This window comes from Ictidomys tridecemlineatus, chromosome 1 (genome assembly GCF_052094955.1).
Source record: "Ictidomys tridecemlineatus isolate mIctTri1 chromosome 1, mIctTri1.hap1, whole genome shotgun sequence".
NCBI classification, from domain to species: domain Eukaryota; kingdom Metazoa; phylum Chordata; class Mammalia; order Rodentia; family Sciuridae; genus Ictidomys; species Ictidomys tridecemlineatus.
The window spans coordinates 120784678-120810836 of NC_135477.1; the positions used below are offsets into that span (position 1 = coordinate 120784678).

Consider the following 26159-nt stretch of genomic DNA (forward strand, 5'->3'; position numbering starts at 1 on the left):
ACTCCTCGAAACAATATGGATGAATCTCAGAAATGTAATATTGATCAAAAGAAGCCAGACACAAAAGAATATATTGTATGATTTCATTCATATAAAATTGAAAAACTAAAACCAGTTTGGAAGTCAGGGTAGTAGTTACTTTTGGGGGTGGTGGGTAATGACTGAAAGGGGCACAAGATGGGGCTTCTGGTATGTGGATAATGTTCTGTTTCTTGATCTGGGTGTTGGTTACACAGGTGTGTTCACTTTGTGAAAAGTTTTCACTCTATACACTTAAAATTTGCATAATTTTTTGTATCTGTGTTCGACTTCAAAAAGATCTTTAAAATGATATTGTCTGAACTGGTTTGATTTCAATCTTTGCCAAGATTGCTATGTTTTCTTTGAAGGTGCCAATGTGAATAGGGCTACAGCCAATAATGATCATACAGTAGTGTCACTGGCATGTGCAGGCGGCCACCTGGCAGTTGTTGAACTACTTTTGGCTCATGGGGCTGACCCTACTCATCGACTCAAGGTATTCTACTTAAAAATAAATAAATAATAATAATAATAATAATTATGAAAATATGGTTGGTCTCTTAATGCTAAATATTTATTACTGTTTAAATGAGATTCAATTTTGTATGAGTTGTATCTATCAGATTATAAGAATAAATTTACAAAGAATTAATTATGATATCAATTTTTTCTTAGGATGGCTCAACAATGCTTATTGAAGCAGCAAAGGGTGGCCATACTAATGTTGTTTCTTATCTATTGGATTACCCAAATAATGTTCTGTCAGTTCCTACTACAGATATGTCTCATCTTAACCCACCTTCTCAAGATCAATCTCAGGTAAAGTAAAATGGACTTTATTTGTTAATAAAAGTATTGTTTAAAGTTATTAACTTTTGTTTAAAATTTAGTTTCATCATAGTCATATTTTCTTCCAAAATACATGGAAATTCTTTTGTCTTATTTACTGAAAATAGTGGTTTTTAAAAATGACATAGATTCAAACACAAGTATTCTGTATTTTTATTTTACCACAACTAGGTTATTTGTGTTGTTGTTTTGAGTGTTACTGGGGATTGAACTAGGGCTTTGCATATGTTTGGCAAGCGTTGTACCACTGAGCTATATCTCTGGCCCTTTTTGTTTGTTGTAATGAATATATTGAGTATAATCTTGAACCATGGAAAAGCTTTTCACTTAACACCTCTCAAGACAGTATCATTAAGATAGTCATTTTTGTCAATAGGAAAGTCTAGTTAACTATTGTATATGCACCAAAAATCATTAAAATAAATGTGAAAACTACTTAATTTATGGAAAAAATATAGAGTATACTAAGCTTACCAAGCTTAGTGAAAGCCTTAATTATTTTCTTCAAAGTTATCCTGATAACTGTTAGCATACCCCAATTCAGTAAATATGTTGAATTTTTGTTTTCTCTCTTTTTTTTTAAGAGAGAGAGAGAGAGAATTTTAATATTTATTTTTTAGTTATCAGCAGACACAACATCTTTGTTTGTATGTGGTGCTGAGGATCGAATCAGGCTGCACGCATGCCAGGCGAGTGCGCTACCGCTTGAGCCACATCCCCAGCCCAAATTTTTATTTTCTCTTTTGAGTCATATAAAATTTGAATAAGGGTAAACTGCTCAGTGAATAGTATGTAACTTGTATTCCTGGCTCTAAATGGGACTAACAGGATCCTTTATTCAGCAAAAGACTAACATTAATTTCATTTAGCTTAAATTATATACTCTTTGCAGATTTTCCATTTAATATTCTCAAAAATTATTTCTTGGTGTAGATGTTTTTTATTTGTTAAGTTTTAAGAAATAAAGTGAATTTGTGGTATATGAAAAAAAAATGTAAAACAATATCTCTGTTTTATTTATGGGCCTTTGTTTCATTTTTTGATCTGAGATGATTTTTTTCTGAGTTGACTTTTTAGGTTCCTCGTGTACCAATGCATACACTTGCCATGGTTGTACCTCCCCAGGAACCTGACAGAACTTCTCAAGAGAACTCTCCTGCCCTTTTAGGAGTACAAAAAGGTTAGTTTTTGAATTCTTTGCTTTAAAATTGGTGTATCATCTAATTAATAAATCTAAAACTGTATGTTTAATGGTACATAGTTACTATGTATCTATGGTTAATTTGAGGTAGATAATTCTGACAAATTCAAATAATTCTCTTACATACTGTTGAAAATAGAAAAGACATAAATACTAGGAAAAAAATGAATATTTTCCTGTTAACATGCTACTAGATGTAATTTTTAGCTGGCGTAGATGAAAATACTTAGGAAACAAACTAAGTTTTTGATTATGTTAGGTAGAAAAATTTATTAGTTATTTTAGTTCCACTTAATTTTTAGCTAAACAATATTATACATATATATACACATATATATGTATATTCTTATTATACTAAGAATAAATATGTGTTTGCTGTCTGGTTAATTCTTTGTAGCAACTAATAAGTAAGAAGTTTAAGAATTACATTCAGTTTTAGGTATGTAATGCTGGAATATATAGTGGGTCAGTATGTGAACCTGAACAGATAACTATCAAAATGTGTATAAATGAGATTCAAATGACTAAGAAAGAGTGTAGACCATGTAAAGGACTCAAGTTTTATGAGCTCTGATATTTTTCTTTCATTTGTAAATACAAAGTGCCTTACTTCTACTAATAATATGTATTGTTCTAATTTCTGAATTCTCTGAAATAAAGGAAATAGGTAATTTGTAGAATTTAAAAATTTACTTTAGGCTGAGGATGTAGCTTAGTTGTAGAGCTGTTGCCTAGCATGTGCAAGGCCCTGAGTTTGATTTCCCATCACTGATGGTACTGCCCATCACCCAGAAAAACCTTAACATAAAAAATTTATGAATATTGTTCATTTAGTATATGACAAATTCTAGCTATTGAAATCACAATGAAATGTCTAAATATATATATTAGGAAAAATTATTATAGCAGCAAACAGAAGGTTTTTTCCCAAATCATGCCAGTTCAATAATTTAAAGTGTTGAGGGCCTTCACAAAGGATTACTTAATTTTTAAACTCTTAATTTCAGAGATGAAATATCTGTAGTCTCTTTGACTTAAACTAATCTAGCTGTTTTCCTCTGTATAATAGGATATTAGCTATTCAAAGCTTTCCTTCCTTCCTTCTTCTTTTTTTTTTTTTTTTTTTTAACTCCTGGTTCATTCCTCAGCCTCCCGAATGCTAGGTACAAATAACTGCACCTAGCTTTTTCCTGTTATTTTTAATCTTACCAATTAAAAAGCAAATTAATCATGTGTTTGTTAAGGAATCTGAAACATCATAACCAGCTGACAGCCTTTACTAAAATATTTAAAGCTAATTGCCTGTTTTGTTTTTTAACTTTTGTTTGTCCAAACTGAATAGAGGAATGTAGTAACTTTGGCTTGGGAAAGTCAGTATTAAATAAGAAGTCATTAAAAAAATTTAACAAAGATCCATAAAACAATCAAGAAATAAACTAGACAGAACCAAAAAATAAACTAATGCAGAGAGGACATAAAACATTTAAACATAGATTTAATATGTAAGTACAATGTTTGAGTGGTGACTTTTGATAATCAAGTGAGTTTTCATGTCTTTTGCTTGCTGAGCTATCTTATACTAAGTATCTACTTAATTTCTTCACTTTGATATTTTAGTAATTATGGAATAGTGTAAAAATGAACTAACCTACTAAGGGATCTTTCGTTTTACTGATTAGAGAAGGAAAAAATTAACATTCATATCTGAACCTTTGAACATTTCTGTTGTTAGCAACTTAACATTTATTTATGTAGCATCAAACTATGATAACACATTGTATTGAGATGTCATGTTAGCATAAATCATGCACATCACAGAATATGATACTATGAATTAGAGAAAGATTCAATTGATAATGTAAAAGCACATACTGAATTGTCAGGATGTACAGAAAAGTCTATTTTAAACAAAGATATTGAGCTGGGATGTAGCTCAGCAGCAAAGCATTTGCCTTGCCTTCACAAAGCCCTGGGTTTGATTCCCCAGTTTAAAAAAAAAAAAAACAGGGCTGGGGTTGTGACTCAGTGGTAGAGTGCTTGCCTAGCATGTGTGAGGCACTGGGTTCAATTCTCAGCATCAGCACCACATTTAAATGAATCAATAAATAAAGTAAAGGTCCATCTCAATTTTAAAAATATTTTTTAGACAAAAACCAAAGATATTATCAACTCTTTTCTCCTTAAACCTACTTTTTATTCTTAAAGTCTCCATGTTTCAAAAAAAGGTCCTCTGAGCAATGAAATTGCTGTTTGACCCTTTTGTTTTTGTTTCTGCTAAGTCAGTATATTATTTCTGTGTAGTATATATTATTTGGAATGGATATAAAGTTCTTATTCTCTAGTAAATCTTTTACTTTCCTCTTCTAGCAATCATCTTAAGTTCTTTCATCTTAAGTTCTTTTACTCCTCTGTTTTTTAATAATTTTTAATACATATTCCTGTCATTTTAAAATACATACACACCCTTAAATCTTGCCCAGATGTTTCATATATATATCCTACCCAGATATTCTTTTCTTTCATGCCTTGTGCATACCATGTACCTTGTCCTGGCTGTATCCATCTTTTTTTTTTTTTTAGGTTTGCAGATTTAAATCTACTGCTTGATCAATTCTTTATTTGTTATTATTTTTAAATCCATTTCTGGCTGTATCCATCTTGATCATATTTGTCTGTTGTTGGTTTTCAAGGATTCAAGATTATAGATGGTATCTAACAGAGATGCCTCAGAATCATCTCTATGAACAAAATATGAAATTAAGTGAGTGTGACATGCTTAGTTTTCTAGCATTCTTTAGCTGTTAATTGTAGATATAAATAATTCAGGTAGGAAAGGATATATAAGTAATGTAAAAGTTTTGCCTTTCCAAAATCAATTTTGTAAATAAATTTGTTGATTTGCAGGCATTTACATCTAACTTAACTTGTTTCAATTGGTCCTACAGAAATTCTAAAAGAGAAGACTCATTTTTGATCTTCTGCAAATTGTATATGACATAGAACTAATCTGCTGAAAGCATTTAAAATGATGTTGGGTTTGGGGATGTAGCTCATTGTTAGAGCACTTGCCTAGAATGTGTGAGGCCCTGCATTCAATTGCCAGTACTACCCAAACAAACATACATATCTTTCCTGTGTACATCAAACCCTCTTGGGAAGTAATTTATTTTCTCTGAACTTCTATAATACTTTACTAGATCTTCTTTTTGGCTCTGGTCACACCTGCTCACTCTTTTTCCCCTTTGGACCTCAAGTGTAGCAGGTTAAGTTAATCATTCTTAATTAATTCCTAGTGCTTTGTCATTATGGCTTTTTTCTTATTTTATTGATTCTTATTTCTTGGCGTATTTCCCTGTCCTCTATTTCCCCTATAGGCAATCATTCTAATGTGTTTGATGTGCATTATTCTTTGTTCTTAGGAAGTATTTATTACTTTGTATTTTTTATTTACATATATCATATTGTGCTGTAGATCCCATTTTGTGTTTTACTTTTTTCACTTAACATTTTTTTTAAGTTCTATCCAAATGTCTTCCTCTAGATTATTTATACCTATAGCATTGTGCTTCTTCACCCTGTATATCCTCCATCTTACCTGTTCTTTTTCTCAGTGATAGGTACCAGATTGCCTGTAATTCCTCACCACCACATATAATACTGTAATGGTAATCCTTGTACTGTCCCTTTATGAATCTTGTCAGAATTTATTTGGGATATTTTCTCCCCTCTTAGACTGTAAGCTCCTAAAGGGCAGGGTTTATGTTGCTTATCTTTGTATGGTCTACCATCCCTTGCTTGTGCTAGGTATATACATATTTGTTTAGTAAATTAGTGAATGCTGGGCTAAAGTTATGCTGAAGGCAAAAGAAAATTATTAAGAATTTTAAAGGAGACATATGTGATTAAAGATGGTGTTCATAAAGAAATAATCAAGAATTAGTATTACAGAATGGTGGAAAAGAGATTAAAAGTTTAAGTGTAAAGTAAGATTTAAATTAACATGCTACTTCATATCCCAAAGTTGTTTCGTGGAGTAGGAAACTTGAAGTTCTTGCATTATTATATCAAGTCATTAAAAGTATATTGAAAATTATATGTGCAGTGAATAAAGTTGAATGTTCCTTTGTAAATTTTACTACTTTTCTAGTCAATTTTCATTATGTATTCATGTTTATGTGAATTTACATATGCCCCAAATTAATAATGCCTTTTTATCTATAACTGCTTTTAATAAAAGGAGAAAGGTTGAATAAATCTGTTATCATGTAAAACAGTTGGTCTATATTTGGACACTCTTGGTTGAAGAGATTTCTATGTTAAAAATGTATGACATACTCTATTTGGGAAATTTTGAGACAAATATTAGCACATAAAGAAAAATGAGACTTCTAGGCCAGTGACTTTAATTTTTGACCATGAACAAAATAAGAAATACTTTATATTGAAACCCAGGATTATACCAGGTATGGTAGTGCATGCCTGTAATCCCAGCTATTCTGGAGGCTGAGGCAGGAGGATTGCTTGAGCACATGATTTTGAGCAGCCTCGATAACACAATGAGACCCCTGTCTCAAAAAGGAAAGGACACATATACGTTTATTTATCAAAGCATAAATTCCCTTAGATAATATATATTCTGCATTTGATGGATTGGTGTCATTTTTAATTCTATTTTATGTGGAAGATCCAGTCAGGAATGTTGTTTTAAAATCATTCTAGTAGGGTGCTATGTGATATTAGAAAGCAAGGGAACTGCAGATAGCATTGATGAGACAAAACCAAGTAAGGAAATAATGAAACCAAGTCCACATGCATCTATAGACAATGCATTATTTTCTGTTGCACAGTGTACTAATTATTTTAGATTTTAAAATGATAGAATTAAGTTCAGTAGTAAACTAAATATTTAACAAGGGTATGTTCACTTCATTCCCTGTGTATCCATAAAAAAATAAAGGCCATGTTTAAACTGTCTCTATATCATGATTTCTGCTGCAAACTTTTTCTAGTTTTGTTTTCAAAGAAAAAGTGGGAGGCAAAAGAAGTAGAATAGAAACCAAATCAAAAAAGATAAGATAGTGATTTAACCTATATTTCTAAATTGTACTTTCTGGTATACTCTGTGATATCAGTGAATAGATTTATTTGTTTGTATCTGGTAGTAGAAGATGTTTGAAGGAGATGAAACTCTTTCATTTTCTGATGCTCTATAATATTACCTAAAACCTATTAAAAATTTTTGTTATTAAAGGAACCCTTGTTACAGTCTATACCCAATATTTGGTGTTGATTTAGCTTCTGGAAGTGATTAGAGAACATTATCTATTTTTTATCAACCTGATTTCGTCTTGATGTTGTAGTCTGTATTTTAGAAAATTCTACTAATAATTAGTTATGAACACTCATCCATTGACCATTTTGGAAATTGCTTTTTGTGCATTGCTTTGACTATCCTAAATTTTTTTATGCTACATATATTCTGAGCTTGTAGTCTTTCTGTTCAGTTAAATAAGTTACTCTTAGTAATCTGTGCTCCAGGCTTCTTGCATATGTTCATTAATAAAATAGTGTTATTCATGTTTATTGCTGTCCTCAAAATTCTAGTCTTATTTTTAATCACCTTACTATTTATAGAGATTTTAAATCTGTGTAAATATCCAGTGTTGTCATAAATTTAATTATCATTCTGGTTAATGTTAACTCTGAATACAAATTATATAGTAGCTATACAAAGTTACTTTGAAATTAAATATTAAAAGAGAGTTCATTCTTAGCCTGGTGTGGTAGTGCATGCCTATAATCCCAGCAACTTGGAGGCTGAGATAAGAACAAGTTTGAGACCAACCTAAGCAACCTAGGCCCTAAGCAACTTAATGAAACTCTGCTTCAAAACAAAAAATAAAAGGGTTGGGGATGGGACTTGGTAGCTAAGCATCCCTAGGTTCAATTCCTGGTACCAAACATATATGTATTTTCTTTATAGAACTTCTAAATTTATTCTGCTGTTATGGCATTTATTACAAAATGGAAAATTTCCTTTCTGTGTTAGTGGATTTATATAGCTGTTTGCTCCATCTTCTTAGCTATTGATTATCATTAAACACTTACATGAAAATATGGGCTCCAATTAGGTCTTATGGAAATAGCAATAAAATTGCCTCTCAAATCTAATGGCTTTTACTTTGAAAGAGTAAAATCTTTCTGTACCACTTTGTTCAGATTGAAATTAAAAAAATGAATATAGACAATATTCTTTGCTGAAGTTTATTTTTAAGGATAAGTAGACCTTTGAAATTGCTTATAATAATATGGGAACTGTGCTTTTCTTACTTTTGTAGATACAGTATCTGATAGGGAAAACTTAAGTTGTATTAGTCAATAAATGTTGCGTGTTTGAGCCAATTCTGGCATTAGCAGATGAATCTTTGATCTAATTCTTAAATTACTTAAGGTATTTACATACATTAACTGCACTCTAAAATAATAGACAAGGTTGTTTTTGTTTGTTTGTTTTTGTTTTAAGAGACAGGATCTCACCAAGTTGCTTAGGGCCTTGCTAAATTTGCTGAGGCTAGCTTTGAATTCCAGGTCCTCCTGCCTCAGAGGCACATCCCAAGCTGCTGGGATTGATTACAGGTGCAGTCCACCATGCCCAGCATGTTTTTTTTAAACCCAGGGTTTTTTTGTTTTTTTGTTTTTGTTTTTGTTTTTCCCCTTCTTGTGGCACTGGTGATTGAACCTAAGGGTGTTCTGCCTGTAAGTTACATATCCAGTCCTTTTTATTTCTTATTTTGAGTCAGGGTCTCATTCATTTGCCAAAGCCAGCCTTCAATTTGCCATTCTGATTCAGCCTCCTGAGCCACTAGGATTATAGTCATGCACCACTGTGCCCAGCACCCAATTCTTTTTTATAAACAGCTTTCTTGTTGTTTAATTTACATTTCATAATTCACTCATTTAAAATGTATAGTGCTATGAATTTTTTTAGTAAATTTACCAAGTTGTGTGATCACCATCACCATCTAATTTTAAAATAGTTCTGTCACCCCCAAAAGCTCTCGTACCTGTTGGCGGTTGAGCCTCATTCTCATTGCTGTAACACCAGGCAGCTACTCTTCTTTATGTCTTTATGTATTTGCCTTTTCTTTATATATTTGATGCAAATGGAATTGTACAATGTGAAGGGTTTTTTTTTTTGTGCCATGCCTCTTTCACTTAGTGTACCGTTTTTGAGGTTCATCCATGTTGTAGAATGCATTAGTAATTTATTCCTTTTTGTTGTTGAATAGTCCTACTTATTCCTAAGCATCATTAATCCCTGAATTTGCCTCAGAGTAATACATTAAAAAGTATATTTCCTCCATTTCATGTAGATGTAAGACTGTTAATAATGATGGTTATTTTTCTACTGACTTGATATATGAGAGTAATAAGTACAATTTAATACCTTAAAATAGCATATATTTATTTCCATTGTTTTAAATGGAAAGATAGAATGAGTAATCCTATTTGGGAAGTCTGATTTTCTCCTAAGAACATTCACTGTTTCTCTCGTAAATGAACTTTACTTGAAGAGTTTAATTAAATGCAGGATATTGTAAGATATGTTTAATATAGTATTCAGGTATGGAAGTGTTAAAGACATTTAATGGAGAATTTTACAAAGATGTCTTGAAAATTGATTTCACATTATATTTTAATATAATATTTTGACAACTTGAAAAACACATTTCCCTGCTTTGATCCATAAGGTTTGGTTTCTTGTGATACCTTTCTTTACTTGTACAGTTATTGCTAAAAATAATCATTTTTGTACGTGGGCATTTAAGCTATCATTAACATGGTTATCCTCAATACTGTCTAGATTCTGCTTTATTTGGTATTCTTTTAAAAGTCCAATCTGGTCAGTAAATTTTGAGATTCTTTCCTCTTTGTTTTTTTTCCTTCTTGCCTCAGTCTTAATTTTCTAAATACTCCTAATCCTAAAGAGTAGATTTTTAAAAATTCACATTTTTTGACTTGTCAACATCCCAGTTTATGCTGCGTGAAACAGATGAAATAGTATAGGCTTTCACACGTAACACTGGTGTGACTCTTTGAACATTTATCCTGTGTAGCATTAGTTACAATGGTTTCGGGAGGGAGGACCACATATGTGGGGGAGGGAGGGTTCTGATTTCTTTTTTCTTTTTTTTTTTTCTTTCTTTTTTCTTTTTTTAGCATGGCACTTTTTCAAACATTTTTCATGTGCTTAGGTACATCCAAGCAGAAGTCCAGTTCCCTGCAGGTAGCAGATCAGGACCTACTGCCACCTTTTCACCCATACCAGCCTTTGGAGTGCATAGTAGAGGAGACTGAAGGCAAGCTGAATGAACTGGGACAAAGAATTAGTGCTATTGAAAAAGCACAGCTTAAGTCATTGGAGTTAATTCAAGGTGAACCTCTGAACAAAGATAAGATAGAAGAACTTAAAAAGAACAGAGAAGAGCAAGTCCAGAAGAAGAAGAAAATACTGAAAGAACTGCAGAAAGTGGAAAGGCAGTTGCAGATGAAAACACAACAGCAATTTACCAAAGAATACTTGGAAACCAAAAGTCAGAAAGACACAGTGTCTCTACACCAGCAGTGCTCTCATAGAGGAGTCTTCCCAGAAGGGGAAGGAGATGGTAGTCTCCCAGAGGATCACTTTTCAGAATTAACTCAGGTTGACACAATCTTATTTAAAGATAATGATGTTGATGATGAGCAACAGTCTCCACCACCGGCAGAACAAATTGATTTTGTCCCAGTCCAGCCTTTATCATCTTCAGAGTGTAACTTTTCCAGTGACTTAGGTTCTAATGGGACAAATTCTCTTGAACTTCAGAAAGTATCAGGTAATCAGCAAATTGTAGGACAGCCTCAGATTGCTATTACTGGACATGATCAGGGGCTATTAGTTCAAGAACCAGATGGATTAATGGTTGCAACTCCAGCCCAGACGCTTACCGACACTCTTGATGACCTGATAGCAGGTGGGTTAAGATATATATCTGTAATAATTTCTCTTTAATCTGTGTGCTCAGCTTCTTTGCACGCCCCTACAAAAACACAGATTTTGTACTTTTCCATTTTTTAGCTACCTTGTAAAATTACTCATTTCTTGAGGTATTTTGGAAATGAATTTAATTAACTAAGCTCAACAGCACTAACACATAAAGTATGCTTTCCCCTCCTCTTTTTTGTCACCTTTCAAAGGCAAAGAAATAAAGTTGCCATAAATCCTTTATTTTAGATATTTGTTATCAAAGCTGCCTTATATTGTGCCTTGGGTAGGAGCTCTCACACTAGAATTTCTTTGTACAGACTTCAGAGGTATTAACACAAGATTAAACATTAAATTTTCTTGCTGGTGAATTTCTTATTTGGAAATCATACTTAGAATCACGCTGCTTTTTAAAATTTATAATTTTTTAATCAATTATTTCAGTTAAATGGAATGTTTGGAGAAAACTAAGCATTCCATGTTATAATATTTGTGGTGAGGAAATAAAAGTACAATTAAACTTATCACCACTGAATGGTTTGTGATTGGAATTTTTCATTAACTCTTGATGAAAGCAACAGACACACCAAATATGTAGACATACACATACAAGAAAGTCCTAATAATCTTAAAGTATATGTTTTTGTTTATTGTTGTGTGGAAAATTACATCTACATATGAAATGAGGTGCACAAGTTTACTTTCCCTTTCATTGTCCTTGCAGCAGTGGGAAAACAGTGCAATTAATCATTTACCTTCCTAAAGATGGCTGGTGAATGTATCACCTCCATGAAAGCCCAGTTCAGAAATGCAGCCAGAATGGCTGTTGACAGTGGATGAAGACCAAGAACTAAGATGTAGCTGGAGTGATATTCAAAGGCAGGCCAGTCCTCTGTCTCTTGATTGCAACATTTTTTTCCTTACTGTTGTCTGTTTCCTCTTGTCATATTCTCCTCCCCACCCCCAACCCCAATTATGCTATCCCAGTTTCCTTTCTTTTCTTGTGAGCCTTTAGTCTTCCTAATCTTTACTGAATCTTTAAAACTGTGGAATAAGATTACTTAAATCAAAATCTTTATTGGGCATGTATATAACTTCCATTGGTTATAGTATTGTGACGTTGCCTTTGAAACTTCTGTAACTAGCATTATAATGTTCCTAATTAAGTACTCAATTCTAGTTTTGAAACCCATATTTCAATACAGTTAAGACTTTTTTTTTTAAATAAAGAATGTAGAGAGAACTCTAAAGGGATCTTGTAGGAGTTAACTTTATGGTAATATTTATAAATGGTTCTTGTAGGAAAAGTGTTTATTTCACTGAAGTATTTGTTAAATGGATATGGTCCTTTACAGTTCACACAAAACTTGAAAAAACTACCTTAGAAAACATTGTTTAATTATCATGTTGATATGAGCTAATAAAATTTAATTCCAATAATTTTACTTTTAAATCAGTTCAAAATTATCTTCATAATTTTTTGAAGGTTTATCAGTTTTGGAATATGTAGCAATAATTATATTTTCTTGGTTCAAGATGTTCACCTGACTCACTTAAAATTTTAAAACATTATTTTTTCCAAGTATAAGTTTCTTTTAATTGAAGGTAAAAGAAATCAGACAAGGTTAATACATTGGTATTTTGGTAGGACAGAAGAGGTCACAGATTTAATTAATTTTACCTAAATTAAACCTATACTCATCCTCGATAAGGAGAAAATTATAACATATAAAGTTTTACTTTAGAAAAATATCTGTATATAATAGCAGTAAATTTCACTCATTTATTTATCTGGTGCTGAGAATTATACCCAGGGTCTCACATGATAAGCAGATGCTTTATAACTGAGCAAAATCCCAGCCTCAAATTGCACTCTCTAAACATAGGAATGTTTTTTTTCTTTATTGCTATCCTACTCAAGATACTTCTCATGATAAAAGTTGGTTTCATATATAACATTAATGTTGTTACTTAATTAGCTAATATAGCTTTTAGTTGGTAATTTTATATGTTTTGTAGCTGATGTAGTTCTTGACAAAGTATATATAAACTCTTAATTAAGAACATGGTTTCTCAAGTCCTTTTCTTCTGAAAGTGAATGTTGGGATTTGGGCAGATATCATATAGCAAGTGTTTCTAAAAATTTACACATCTAGAAATTTAAAGCAATTTAAAGAAATTCAAATTAGCTTTGGCCATCGAGCAGCTGTAGAAGCAGTAAAAATTTAATTCCTATTTAAAGAAGATTGTTTAAAAATAAAGTAATATCAGTTTATTTACATTTATTGAGCATTTATATACCATACTTTGTTCTAAATGCTTTATATTACATTTTATCGTTGGCTATTTATAATTACCCTATAAAATAGATCATTTTTCTATCTTTGTTTTTCTGTTGAAAAACTGAAGCTTAGGAAAATAAAGTTGCTAGTAAATGCCAAGATTCAAACTTGGTTCACCTAGGTTAAAGAACCTTATATCTAATACACATGTATCTGATTCAACTTACTAAATTTATCTTAAGCGTATTACTAAATTTATCTTAAGCATATTACTATTTCTTAGGCTTCTAAATTTCATTAGATAACATCATTTCTCTTATTTTTTAATTAAGATTTGATATACATGTAAGTTTTAATATAGTTTTGTGACTTTAGTTCCTTGTTGTTGGCACTTTATTATGTGCTCTTAAAATATTTCAATTTTAAAGAATCTTGCTTTAAGTAACTCAGTGATAATCAATGTAGATTTAAGAATAAAAAGGTAATTAGGAAATGCTCTTATATTGAGAGGACTCAAAATGGCTCTAATAATTTCCTCTCATCAAAGTTATATTTTTAGGTTTTTTAATTTAAATAGAACTATTTAAGGAAGCTATTATTACATACAACTGATCATAGCAATAAATTTCCTAAAACCTCACAATAAATTTTATGTATACCTAGTATCTGAGTTTTTTCCATAGTGTGATTTATTATCTTTCATACCACTTACAAAACTATTTTTCTTCAATTTCACAAGTTAGAATAGAGCACTCAGTTTATATGTTGATCTTTGTTTAATGGTCTTAGTAATTTTCAGAGGCATTTTGTTTAGAGGTAGAAAACATTTGGGAATTAATGAAATGTCATAGTCCTGGTATAATGCTCTCATAATACAACCTTTATTCCACATGTACCTTTTACATCTCTTGCTATTTTCTTATTTTATTTTTATAACTTTTCATTTGTAATCAATCTCATTAAAGTCACTTTCTATGAATGTTTCTGATTGTCATTATTATAAAGTTAACTCTGTAAAGAAGACTTTCATAGCAACCCATTCCAGTATAACACTCGATAATCAACTATTAAAATTTTAAAAATATCTACTTTTCATTAATAAAAAGAGAACATGAATAAAAATGATAGAAAAGTAGTTCTTTATTAAGATATATGTAAATAATTATAAGACTAACCACTGTTAAAGTCTATTCTATTAGTAAAATAGTAGATATCAGTATATCACTCTATTGCATTTTTGTTTCTTTTTTTTTTTTTGAGCTGTTTTCCAAACAGCCATTTTGAATAGGTATACAGAATATTGTCTACTTTTAATTCATTGAATGACAAATTTTTAAAGCTTTGTCTTCATTGTGTATATTCTTATAGGTAAAACACACACATAATAGCCATTCTTATTTGTAATTAGATAGTTGAATCATGTTGTTTATGTGCTGACAGACGTTGAAATTTATATTGCTGAGATGGTGTTATATATTGATGGGGAGGAGGGGTGATAGCTCATGTAGAAAAAACTGGACATCTTAAATTTTGATAAGTTATTTAAACTAGTAAATAACTGACTATTTCAGACTTGTGAACAGCTCCTTGATTGGGATCCAGTCATATAAAAATTTTAAAGAGGGAACATTTTCCAGCACTTGAAATGCTTGTATTTTTCTTCAAGTTTTACGTGGTTTTGACTGACTTTCAATCTGAGGGCAGTTAGAAAGTTATTGTGATTACCAAAGCTTTTATTTAAAAAAAATTTTTTTTGTAGTTGTGTATGGACAGAATGCCTTTATTTTTATGTGATGCTAAGAAATGGAACCCAGTGCCTCACACATGCTAGGCAAGAACTCTGCCACTGAGCTACAGCCCCACCCTTTTTTCTGTTATTAATGATTGTTTTTTTCTGGGAGTTTTTTCTTTCTTGAGTAAATAATGCTTTTATTTTTTTATAAGTCAATAATAATACTAAAGTCTTGTAAAATATATAATAAGTACATTTATTGAGCACTCACATATGCCAAGCACTGTTAAAATGTTTTAAATACATATAATTTCACTTTAAAACATTGATTTATTTTAGAAAATTTTCAAAGTAAATATTGAATTTTAAAACATAAATTCCCTACAATTTATGTGGAAAATATTCTAATTCATTCCTCTCCTCTTTTTCCTCTACGCGCTGCCCCGCACATTTTTTTTTGCATTGTCTAGAGGGCATTTTTATCTAATTACCCTTTAAAAACTAAGATATAAAATTCATTTTTTAAAAGAATATTTTTTTGAAACTATTTTCTCCCTAATGACAAGGTAAAAAAAAAACTACTATTTATTGGCTCTGCACTAAATATTTAGATACTGTGTTAAGTATTTTACCTGTATTATCTCAAATGATTTTTCCGACAACGTTTCAAGACACAGGTACTATTATTTTCTCTATTATATGTATAAGGAAAATTGAGGTCAGTTACTTTAGAAAGTCAGTGGTCCAAAGCTTATGATTTAACTACTACATTATAGCTTTGCTATGGAAATTTCTGTAGTTTTTTCTTTTCTTTTTTTTTTTTTTTTTTTTTTGGTGATTTTCTATGTACATATTACTTTACTCTCTGAAATGGAATTTAGCGATATGAATATTGTTTTTCAGCTGTGAGTAGCAGAGTACCCACTGGTTTGAATGGTTCCTCTCAGACCACAGAATGTCTTACACCTGAACCCTGTTTGCAGACTCCCAGCAATATGGTTTCACAGTCTATGCCCCCTGTGTATCCTTCAGTTGACATTGATGCACATGTAAGTAAATCAATTAATTTAAACTTATTTTGCCCATTCTAATATTCTTTAGAAAGGAAAATTATCATAACTATATTAATAGTTAAAAGAAATATTATATTCTCTTCACTTGATAATCTTATTTTTACTTCTAGACCGAGAGCAATCATGACACAGCATTAACACTAGCTTGTGCTGGTGGTCACGAAGAACTTGTATCTGTACTTATTGCACGAGATGCTAAAATTGAGCACAGAGACAAAAAAGGTAGGAAATGTCAGTCCCATAATATATGATTATGGTTATATCAGAAAATGGTTGTAGCTTTTTTTTACTGTCAATAAGTAGTTCCTACAATCTCTCTGTAATGAGACGAGTAAACAATATCCGCATTCATTAATCTGCAGAGCCATGTAATTCTTTTAAAAAATCAAAAGTTAATTATCAGCAAAGGTAGGCAAGTTGTGGTTACAGGTTTAGTAGTGTGGCTTACCAGTAGAGTTACTACCTAGCATGTTCAAGTCCCTAGATTCTGTCCCCAGCAACACTGAGGAGAAAAATACTTGGAGCAATGGCACACAACTGTAATAAAAGCTACTCAGTGGACTGAGTCTGGAGTATCACAAGTTTGAGGATACTCTGTCTCAAGATAAAAAATAGGGTTGGGGTTGTAGCTTAGTGATACTGCAGGCGGGGGTGGGGGGGGTTGTGCTTGCCTTTCTCCTTAATATTTCCCCAAAGTGTTTTGTACAGAGGATCAAAGTTCATTGTGAATACAAACTTAAGTTTTTAGTTGACTTAGCATTTTTGGCAGGTGGGTTTTTGTCATGTAAATATTTGGATTTAGAGCATTTTATTCTAAATGGTTACTAGTATCTGCCCTAATACTTTTTTAAAAAATTAAAATAATAAGAGAATTGATGACAGTGGATTTAAAATAAATAAAAACCCACTAATTTGGGCTGAGGATATAGCTTAGTTGGTAGAGTGCTTGCCTTGCATGCACAAGGCCCTAGGTTCAAACTTGGCACCACAAAAATAAAACAAAAACCCACTAATTTGCTAGCTTTGTATTTTCTAATTTAGGTTTCACACCACTGATCCTAGCAGCTACAGCAGGGCATGTTGGAGTTGTTGAAATCCTCTTGGATAAAGGTGGGGATATAGAAGCACAATCTGAAAGAACTAAGGATACTCCACTTTCCTTAGCATGTTCTGGTGGACGTCAGGAGGTATGTCAACATTAATTTTCATCTTGTAAACATTTTGCTTATATTTTTCAACATGTATATGATTAGTATTTTAGCTACATGAATAAAACATGCATGTGTTTTGACACGTTCCAAATAATTTCCAAGGAGTAGGATACTTTGGTTAAGCTAAATGGGCATATAGTTAATGCCCTTTTAAGGAATCTGCTTGTATTAGTCAGCTTTTCCTGGTTATGACCAAAATACTTGATGAGAACAACTTAAAAGAGGGAAAAGTTTATTTTGGTTCATAATTTCAGAGGTTTCAGTCTGTAGTCGCCTATTTCCAAGGCAGAATCATGGTACAAGGATGTAACAAAGGAAAGCTTCTTGGCTTATGGCAACCAGGAAGCAGAGAGAGAGAAAGGGAGAGGGAAAGGGGCCACAGATAAAGTATAGTCACCAGAGGCCCGCCTCCAGTGACCTATTTACTCCAACCATGCCCCACCTCCCTATAATTTCTATTACTGCCTAGTAGTTCAGTCAGCTATCAATGGATTAATACACTCATGAGATCAGAACCATCTTGATTCACTCGTTTCCCAATGTCTCACCTCTGTACGCTGCTTCAGTAGGGACAAGCCTTCAACACATGATCTTCAGGGACATTCTAGATCTAAACCCTAAAACTGTTTTTTGCCCTTGAGGCTAATAAAATTTCTTTGTTTTTACATTTGTTGTGGTTGAATGAATCACAAATCTAAACACACAAAATGCACATTCATTGCTCGCTCAATAACTTACAAATGGAAAGGGTGACATCTTATTATTTCGGTATAATTGGGATTTCAAAGGTCTGAATTTCTTGATATGAAATTGAATCCATTTCTCTATTTAGGACATAATGGAATGTAATTCACATATTTAGACAAGGATGGAGTAGGTCTTATTTCTTTGTGCTTACTTCATTATAAGTTTAGCTCTTAGTGTAAACTGAATTTCTCTATTCATATTTTACTTTGCAGGTGGTAGACTTGCTGCTGGCTCGTGGTGCCAATAAAGAGCATAGGAATGTGTCTGATTATACACCATTGAGTCTAGCTGCATCTGGAGGATATGTTAATATCATTAAGATTCTTCTTAATGCTGGGGCAGAAATTAATTCAAGGTATCACCTGTTCATCCATTTTATCAATCATGATTATTTTGGAGTTAAGTGTCTTTCCCTTAATATCTGGGCAGATACCATTTTAAATTAAGATAGTACTAAAGATGCAAAGCCAAATATTATTTCTACAATGTGCTTTTAAGTAATTCCAGCTTATTTCAGTAATATGGCTTCTTTTAAAAGAGGTCTCATTCCAAAAAATACTTTACTATGTGTTGTGGAAAATTTGTAACCCCTAAGTAGGAATTGTGTTTTAAATTATGGGATTTTCCTATTCCATATTATTGGTCTAAATAATTAAAACTATTCATCGTTGTTCAAAACTTGTCTTTTTACTGAACCATTTTCATCTTTATTGCTTTTTAAAAACGCAGGCTATGTATTTTAATTTTCTGAGCACATTTTCCTCTTAGGACTGGGAGTAAACTAGGTATTTCTCCCCTGATGTTGGCTGCAATGAATGGACATGTTCCTGCAGTGAAACTGCTGCTTGATATGGGGTCAGACATTAACGCTCAAATAGAGACCAATCGGAACACAGCTCTCACCCTGGCCTGTTTCCAGGGCCGAGCAGAAGTAGTGAGTTTGCTTCTGGACCGAAAAGCCAATGTTGAACATAGGGCAAAGGTAAACATTTTATCATTTGCAAACTATTTCAAATATATTTCTATATTCAGATTGACTATAGTATTTTCAGTTATTAAGTTAAAACTGATGTCTCAATGTAGGCTTTGGGAATTATGTCATATAAAGGTCAGTGACATACTTTTCATTGTTGATAACTGTTTATTATGGACTGTAAGGAAAATAGAATCAATTTTTTTCCCAACTTGATACTTGTGTGCTCTGTTATCCCTATTGAAGTTTGCAACTTTTGAGTTTAATAAGATTATTTTATATAAGTCCTTTAACGTAGATTTTTAAAGAATTCTTTTAATGAGATATGCTTACATTGATAAAACCCAAGCAAAATTATTTCATAAATTATAAAATTAGGACAAAATAAAATTATATAATCTACTTTGACCGTAAAAGATTCTGACAGTTTTCTGACTGTTTGACATTTAGAAAATAGGAGTTAGCATTTCAGTAATTAGAAATCCTTTTATTTGAACTATTAGATAACTTAGAACCCTAGAAAAATGTGGCTAAAGTGATTTTTTTTTTTTTTTTTGGTACCAGGGATTGAACTCAGGGGCACTTAACTACTAAACCATAACCCTAGTCCCATTTTGCATTTCATTTAGAGACAGGGTTTCACTGAGTTGCATAATGCCTCACCTTTGCTGAGGCTGGCTTTGAACTCGAGATCCTTCTGTATTACCCTCCTGGGCCACTGGGATTTCAGATGTGCACCACTACACCCAGCAGGTGGAATTTTGGAATTCTTTATAGTTAGATGACAGCCAATCTGGTAGTCATTTCCAGTTGGAAAGGTTTGAATGGAAATTTCATATTTTCTCCCTTAACTCCATTAGCTATTATCCATCCATCCTTCCTCCCTCCCTCCCTCCCTCCCTTCCTTCCTTCCTTCCTTCCTTCCTTCCTTCCTTCCTTATTTTGGTACTAGGCGCATTCTGCTACATTTTATTTATTTATTTATTTGCTTTCTTGCTTATTTATTTATTTATTCATTTTTATGTGTTGCTGAGGATCGAACCCAGGGATGTCTGCATAGTAAGCGAGCGCACTACTGCTGAGCCACAACCCCAGCCTTATTCTGCCATTTTAGTTTGCCTTTTTGATTTTATTTTAAGATAGAGTCTTGCTAAATTGTCTATGCCAGCTGTGAACTGTGATCCTTCTTTTGAAGCCTTCACTTCAAAAGGAGTTGGGATTACAGGGGTGTGCAACCGTACCCAGTTTCCCTCTGACTTTTAATCATATATAGAGAAATGAGCCTTTCCTACCATCTGACTTTTTTTTTTTTTTTCTGTTACATTTGTGGCCCACTCATCTATTAAAAGTCCTAGGGAAATCCATATTGTTTTGAGAATGAGAGTAGGAAATGTCTTTCAACAAAAATATCAAAGAGATTAGTGTACAAAAGACATTAGAAAAAAATTATTAACTAGGATTTTAATCTACTTATGTTTTAATGTCTCTTAATTTCACAAAGTAATTATTATCTAATGAGTAGATTTATGATAGTTTGGAAGTTATGAAATTGTTTCTTTCTTGCATAGGGTATTAGGTTATAAAGTGAATTCTGGCATGTCTAAATTGAACCTAACAGTTATCACTTGCTATTTTGTAAAATTTAAGACAGACTATTGCTTAGCTCTTGGGAGAGGAAATCAGAATCTTCTTAAAAGTCAATTGCTTTAGTCTTTTTAAGAAATTATAAAATTTAATTACATAATTTATTGATTTAAACAGACTGGTCTTACCCCCTTGATGGAAGCTGCTTCTGGGGGATATGCAGAGGTTGGAAGAGTTCTCCTTGATAAAGGAGCAGATGTCAATGCCCCTCCTGTGCCTTCTTCAAGAGATACTGCTTTAACAATAGCAGCAGACAAAGGTCACTACAAATTTTGTGAGCTCCTGATTAACAGGTGAGTCATTTTCTATTTAAAAAAAATTTAAGAACACATATATTATTCATTTTATAACCTATGGGTAAATATATATTTGTATATGTGTATATATGCATGTGTGTGTGTGACACACACAGATTTATTTATTTATTTTCCCTATCTGGGAACAGTGACATATGCCTGTAATCCCAGTGATTTGGGAGACTGAAGCAGGAGGATTGCAAGTTTAAGGCCAGCCTAAGCAACTTAGTGAGACCCCATCTTAAAATTTTAAAGAAAGGGGCTGAGTGCAGTAGTGCACATCTGTAATCCCAGCATCTCAGGAGGCTGAAGCAGGAAGATGGTGAGTTCAAAGCTAGCCTCAGCAACTTAGCTGAAGCCCTAAGGAATTCAGCAAGACCGTGTGTCTAAGTAAATTACAAAAAAGACTGGGGATGTGGCTCAGTGGTAAGCACCCCTGGGTTGAATCCCCAGTACCAAAAAAAATTTTAAGAAGTGGGGCAGGGGATGTAGCTGCCATGAAGGGTTCTTGGTTTTATCAAACCAAAACAAAAAAACACCCAACTTCCTGTGGTATCTTTTACGTTTAAAGTATATAAAATTCTATTACTTTATTGACATTTTAATGTACACTTATTTACATGTTACTCTTTACAAAATAATGAAAGATGGTAGGGAAAAGTAAAAAATGTTAGCCTCTTCCTATAAGAAACAAACTGTATTAACATTTTTGTCTACAGGGGAGCCCATATTGATGTTCGAAACAAGAAGGGAAATACACCACTTTGGCTGGCATCCAATGGTGGTCATTTTGATGTAGTGCAGTTGTTAGTACAAGCAGGTGCTGATGTGGATGCAGCAGATAACCGGAAAATCACACCCCTTATGTCAGCATTTCGCAAGGTAATTTGATATAGGGGTGAGGGAAGATTTAATTAATTGATGTTGGTGAATCAATTATATTTCCGTAAAAAAATCACTACTGTCTTTCCATTATTTTGCAGCCAAACCTAAAAGCTATGGGGTAGTTCACTCTAAGCAGCTTTGTTGTTAAATCACTTGTTTCCTTGACTGTTTTTGTTATGTTGTACATAAAATATGAGACTTAAGGAAAACTATTGTATGCAGGTGGATATTTACCTGATGAGGAATAAAAAGGTGTGACCTTTCATAAAAACTTACACCTCTCATATAAATTAAGGCTCACTGTTCTGATATATTTTTTTAATCCTGCTGGATGCAATGGTACACACCTGTAATCCCAGGGACTCTGGAGGCTGAGGCAGGAGGATTGCAATTTCAAGACCAGCTTCAGCAATTTAGCAAGGCTCTAAGCAAATTAACAAGATACTGTCTCAAAATAAAATTTTTTTAAAAAATAAAGGACTGAGGGTGTAGCTCAGTGACAAAAACACCTCTGTGTTCAATCCCTGGTATGTATGTATGTATGTATATATGTATGTATAAATACCTGTCCCATTGCAGTTAATGGTAAACTATAAACTATATGGCCTACAAAGCTCTCATAATTTGGTTCATGTTAACCTCCTCAGATTGATCATTCATAATACCTTCCCCTTTTGCTTACATAAACTGTAGCACTGTCACTGACCTAGAATGCACTCACCTTTTAACTGCCTAAAGACTTTTTGCTCACTGGTTTTTCTTTTCCTAGGATGTTCTTCATTCCTGTTTACCTGGCTTACCTCCCTACTCATCATTTAGCTCCCATTTTATTTTATTTTATTTTACTCCCCTAACATTTATTTTAAAATTAATTTATCAACCCCCATAATATCCATATATTAAATTCCCAGGAAAATTTATTAATCTAAGATTATATAATATAGTATGTCATTTATGTTTACATCACTTGTCAACAAATTCAGTGGGTAAGTGGATACATAACACACATGAGCCATGTGTTGATATATAATTCTGTTTCAAATACTGACAGGGAAGATTCTGATATATGACTTCAGCTCTGTGGCCTTGAGGAAGTTATTTCACCTTCAGAATCTCACTTGGCTTTTGTGTGAACAGTGAATAATTATGCAGCTCTCCTGGGACTGGGATATAGACTACCTGGCTTATATTCACAGAAAGTCTTATAAATACCAAGCTTTGTTATAAATCAGAATTTTACTTCACATAGTTCATCTCTGCTTCTATAAATCTCCTCTGTGTTTTCAGTTAGATTCAATATACCTCATTATTTTACATTTAGAATCATGTTTGAATTTTCCTTTCATCCATTTTTATTCTAATTTAATTAAATTAATTTTAAGCCAATTTTAAGTTGAAACCATGGAGAATAATTAATTGATGTTCTACATATATCAGCAGAGTGCAATTCATTTCATATTATACATATAGAGCACAATTTTTCAAGATGCTGACTGTACACAAAGTATTTTCACAACATTTGTGTCTTATACCTCTCATTAACCAAAGGATAACTCATTCCACCTTCATTCCTCCCCACTTTCCCCCTCCTTTCCCCTCCCTCCCCTTTGCCCTATTTGAAGTTCCTCCATTCTTTCTATGCTCCCCTCCAAATTGCATTATGAGTCAGCATCCTCATGTCAAAGAAAACATTCGGCCTTTGGTTTTTTGGGATTGGCTTGCTTCACGTAGCATTATATGTTCTCCAACTTTATCCATTTACCTGCAAATGCCATGATTTTATTCTCTTTTAATGCTAAGTAATGTTCCATTGTGTATATATATCAAAGTTTCCCTATCCATTCATCTACTAAACGGTATCTAGATTGGCTCCATAATTTAACTATTTTGTGAATTGTGCTGCTTTTAACTTCCATTTTAAATATCACTTTTCAAATTCTTTCCCTAATACCCAACTTGAAAAAGGTTTCTCTTTTGTAGTTGAATATTTTCCCTTATCCCAACTTGTAATTACATATTTAATACCTGTTTTGTGTACTGGAAGGACTATGAGGACTGAGAGTTATGGCTATCTTTTCACTGCTTTTTATACCTACTTGTATAGCACAGTGCCTGGCACAAACTAGGTAATCATAGCTTTTGAAGGACAGCAGTATAAGTTATATGTTTTAAAAGAAAATCTTAAAATGTTTTCTACACTTAATTCTTTTAAAAAATTATGTTTTTAATTAAAGCAGATGTAAATATAGTAAAATGCATCTTAAGGTGCATAGTTTGGTGACATTTTATAAATGCAGATACCTGTGTCACCCAAACCTCCATAAAGATATGAAATAATGCTATAACCCTAGATGTTTCCAGCATTTCTGTTTTCATCAAGTCCCTGTCCCAGAGGCAAACACTTCTTCATCACACTTATTCTTGAGGATGTTTTAGAACCTTATTAGGAGGGGAAGCTATACAAGCTTGGTTCTATTAAAATAGATAAGCTTAAAACTTATTACAGATCCATGCCACACACATAATCCCAGTGACTCAAAAGCCTGTGACAGGAGAATCATAGATAAGTTCAAGGCCAACATGGGCAACTTAGTGAGACCCTGTCTCAAAATAAAATAAAAAGACCTAGGGATATAGTGCCACCATAGAGTGCTTCCCTAGTAAATACGAGGTTGGATCCCTAGCAGAGTACAAATAAAAAAAAGAAAGAAAGATTTTATTTCATCTTTTAGTCCCTGATAATGGCACTTATAAAGTGTTTTTCTAGGTTCACGTTATAGGGCTCCAAAAATTTGGTAGTCAACTTTGTTTAGTCAGGTGGAACCAAAATAATGCTTTGAAATCTGAAAGTTTTGTTTATGTTAGGACTAATTTCCTTTTTATACTGAGATTTATTTTACATTGTCAATTTTTTGTTAATAAATTTATTCTAAGAAGTACTATTTTCAACAGATTTTTCTATTTTTTATGGGTTATTGATTAAATTAAAAAGAAGCCATATATTCCTGACCATTTTTATTTATCTAGAAATCTTTTAAGTTGTTATGTATACGAGCAAAATTTCAAAGGAATTGTGTGTGTTTTGTTGTACTTCTCATAGGGTCATGTAAAAGTTGTCCAGTATTTGGTGAAGGAAGTCAATCAATTCCCTTCTGATATAGAATGCATGAGATACATAGCAACAATTACAGATAAGGTAAGTTTACTATAATATTGAAGCACATTTTGGTTCTTTTTAGAATTATATATCCAGATGTACAATTAAGAGTTTGTTTTTCTCCTCTGAGATGTCAAAAGCATAGATCTTTCTATACTTTAGTTTTTCCACTTGCAAAGTACATAGTACCCTAATTTTTATAAAAAATATTATTTCCCTCTTACTGTGGACCGTAATTGAAGTGACTCTGGTTATGGCTAATTACTAAACCATTAGTCTGATGAAAAGGTTTTCTAAGAACCTACAGATTTTTGAGGAAAGATGACTTAGTTTGATTAAAGTTGTATACAGGACTGGACTCAGGATAGCTTAATTTGGCTTAGCAAATTTTCAGTGTTTTGAGCTTTATCCCCCTAGATTTTGATGTGCTCATCTACTCATGTTTTATTTGGCCTCTATATATTATGTGTTTTTATATAATTCCATTTTCTGTAGGAACTATTAAAAAAGTGTCACCAATGTGTTGAGACAATTGTGAAGGCTAAAGACCAGCAGGCTGCAGAAGCAAATAAGAATGCAAGTATTCTTTTAAAGGAGCTTGATTTGGAAAAGGTGAGTAGGAAAAATAATTTTCCTTATTAGAAATTGTTCAAAATTAGGTAAAATAAATTTGTCACCTGTATGACCAATAATCTTAATAAAATTTGATTCGAGGAAATTGTTAATATATTCTCAAACCACCATCCATTTAATTTGAACTATCATTCATTAAAAAAAAAATATTTTGAGACCATATAAATGAAGGATTAGATTTTGAGCAAGATTACCAGTTTACCAAGTGACATTACTATCTAAGTGACTTTAACATTAATTTGAGAAGAAATTTAGAAAACAATTGGAAATCATTTGTTCATTATAAGATTTTGGATATAAGTTTATTAGATTCCTTATTAAAGAGTAAGTGTCAAGGATCCTAGGATGTGGGTACAAGGTAAAAACATTAAAAAAAAAAAAAAAAAAAGATTGCCATTCAGAGGCCCAGTCAGCTTGTTTGAAAAATAAG

At 32.4% G+C, this 26159-nt stretch overlaps 1 protein-coding gene across 3 annotated transcripts in view; it reads left to right on the top strand.

The window, feature by feature from the left end:
- Positions 1–26159, top strand: part of Ankhd1 (ankyrin repeat and KH domain containing 1) — a 124019-nt gene that overhangs the window by 82314 nt on the left and 15546 nt on the right. For all 3 annotated transcript variants that reach the window (XM_078046339.1, XM_078046341.1, XM_078046344.1), the window contains 13 exons: positions 390–517; positions 697–840; positions 1948–2050; positions 10327–11085; positions 16014–16159; positions 16294–16405; positions 17225–17370; positions 18354–18496; positions 18910–19123; positions 20876–21051; positions 21774–21936; positions 25040–25135; positions 25592–25708. In XM_078046339.1, coding sequence (XP_077902465.1) covers positions 390–517; positions 697–840; positions 1948–2050; positions 10327–11085; positions 16014–16159; positions 16294–16405; positions 17225–17370; positions 18354–18496; positions 18910–19123; positions 20876–21051; positions 21774–21936; positions 25040–25135; positions 25592–25708 — 2447 coding nt within the window. The remainder of the gene's footprint in view (positions 1–389; positions 518–696; positions 841–1947; positions 2051–10326; positions 11086–16013; positions 16160–16293; positions 16406–17224; positions 17371–18353; positions 18497–18909; positions 19124–20875; positions 21052–21773; positions 21937–25039; positions 25136–25591; positions 25709–26159) is intronic.